Below are 1,649 nucleotides of genomic sequence, written 5' to 3'. Positions count from 1 at the left end.
GGGTGAAGTCCTGTTGGGCTGGGACAGAGGCGTGGAGATGGGGCCAGCCCCCAGGGGAGAACTGAAGAGGGCTGGGGAGGCAGGGGAGAGGAAAGGTTCGCCTTTACCAGATGAAAGTATTTTTCAAAACACTCTTTTCAAATGTAAATCTTTATCTACATATTGACATGCAAAAAATTCCATGACACCTCGTGGAGTGAAAGAGAAAAACACGTTACAAAGCAGAACCTGTGGTGTTTGTATAAAATTACCTGTTGGTGTGTGTGTGTGTGCACACGTGCACCCATGCACATGCACACACGTGGGCACACGCACACACACACACGCACACACACAAGACAGGCTGGGTGCAGGGAGTAACGCCTGGAAGGGTGGTCACAGAAAAGCGAATCCTAAATCGGGAGGATTCATACAGTCCTGATTTTACTTTTACTGCCTAAGTTTTCTAGATGAGTATGTTTTATCGTTATATACAGGAAAACTCCCAGCAATGCTATTTCCAATGGGGGGAAAAGGATCGTTTTCATCATAAAAGGAATATTACTACATGAGTCAGCAGAAAAGGAAAACCAGAGACAGAAAAGCCGTGGTCCTCGCACCCGACAGCTCTTCAGAACATGGGGCAGGTTTCCTTCCTGTCAGCGGCTTCCGAATCTGTTCAAAGAGCTTTCCCATCGGGCGTCATGATAGACTGGAAGGTGCTGCAGGGGTACCCCTGCTCAGGTAAGGCTCAGCCCCTCTGAAAAGCAGCCCCATTTCCCATCTACTGAGGCACCGAGGCTGACTGTCAGGCAAGGGACGTGACTTGCCCGGGTCACACACGCCTGAGTGACAGGCACAGAGCCAGTCCTGAGACTCGGCCCTGGCAGCCCGGGCTACGTCGAGTGCCCTGCTAGTGCCCCTGTGGCCAGGCCCAGTGAGGGAGCTTTTGTGGGCCCAGCCTGGCCCGGGGCCTGCAAGCCAGAGGCTGTGGCCAGATGTATTTATTCTCCAAGGAACCAGGTTCCAGGTCCGCCCTGGGCCTAGAGCCGTGGTTGGCAAACGGCGGCTCGCGAGCCACATGTGGCTCTTTGGCCCCTTGAGTGTGGCTCTTCCTAAGCCTTAGGAGTACCCTAATTAAGTTAGTAACATGTACCTACCTATATAGTTTAAGTTTTAAAAATTTAGCTCTCAAAAGAAATTTCAGTCGTTGTACTGTTGATATTTGGCTCTGTTGACTAATGAGTTTGCCGACCACTGTGGGCCTAGAGGAACAAGATGCATGTGACACAGCCCACCTGGGCCTCTGGGGGGGTGGGGATGGGGGGGAGTGTTAACACTTCATGCAAAGCCACTTGCACAACAGCCCCTGACACACCGTGGGCATCCAGGAATGTCTGTTGGCCGTTCAAGGTGGCGATGGCACTGAGCCTGCGTCCCAGCTGAGCCATCGCCAAAGGCTCCCTGTAGGAGGGGGCCTTGGAGCCGAGCCTCCCAAGGTGGGCGGGGTTTCCACGAGGGTCCGGGGTCCGGAGAAGAGAAACAGGCTGGGTGCCCGCGGAGGGGCTGATCTCCCAGGGGGCACAGTCGTTCAGCGCGAACGGGCTCGCGGGGACTCCCCCCTCCACCCCCTGGCCCTTCTAGTCCGAGCCGCCCCGCTAGAACTTGAC

The 1,649-nt window shown here is 54.6% G+C and overlaps 1 protein-coding gene across 1 annotated transcript in view; it reads left to right on the top strand.

The window, feature by feature from the left end:
* The first annotated feature begins 683 nt into the window (after window positions 1-683).
* Window positions 684-1,649, top strand: part of TBX21 (T-box 21) — a 12,442-nt gene continuing 11,476 nt past the window's right edge. The window contains exons 1-2 of the mRNA XM_006774416.2: window positions 684-723; window positions 1,393-1,478. Coding sequence (XP_006774479.1) covers window positions 684-723; window positions 1,393-1,478 — 126 coding nt within the window. The remainder of the gene's footprint in view (window positions 724-1,392; window positions 1,479-1,649) is intronic.

Source organism: Myotis davidii, unplaced genomic scaffold (assembly GCF_000327345.1).
Source record: "Myotis davidii unplaced genomic scaffold, ASM32734v1 scaffold327, whole genome shotgun sequence".
Lineage (NCBI taxonomy): Eukaryota > Metazoa > Chordata > Mammalia > Chiroptera > Vespertilionidae > Myotis > Myotis davidii.
The sequence above is the reverse complement of the archived record's forward strand: the minus strand, read 5'-3'. Positions and strand labels throughout refer to the sequence as shown.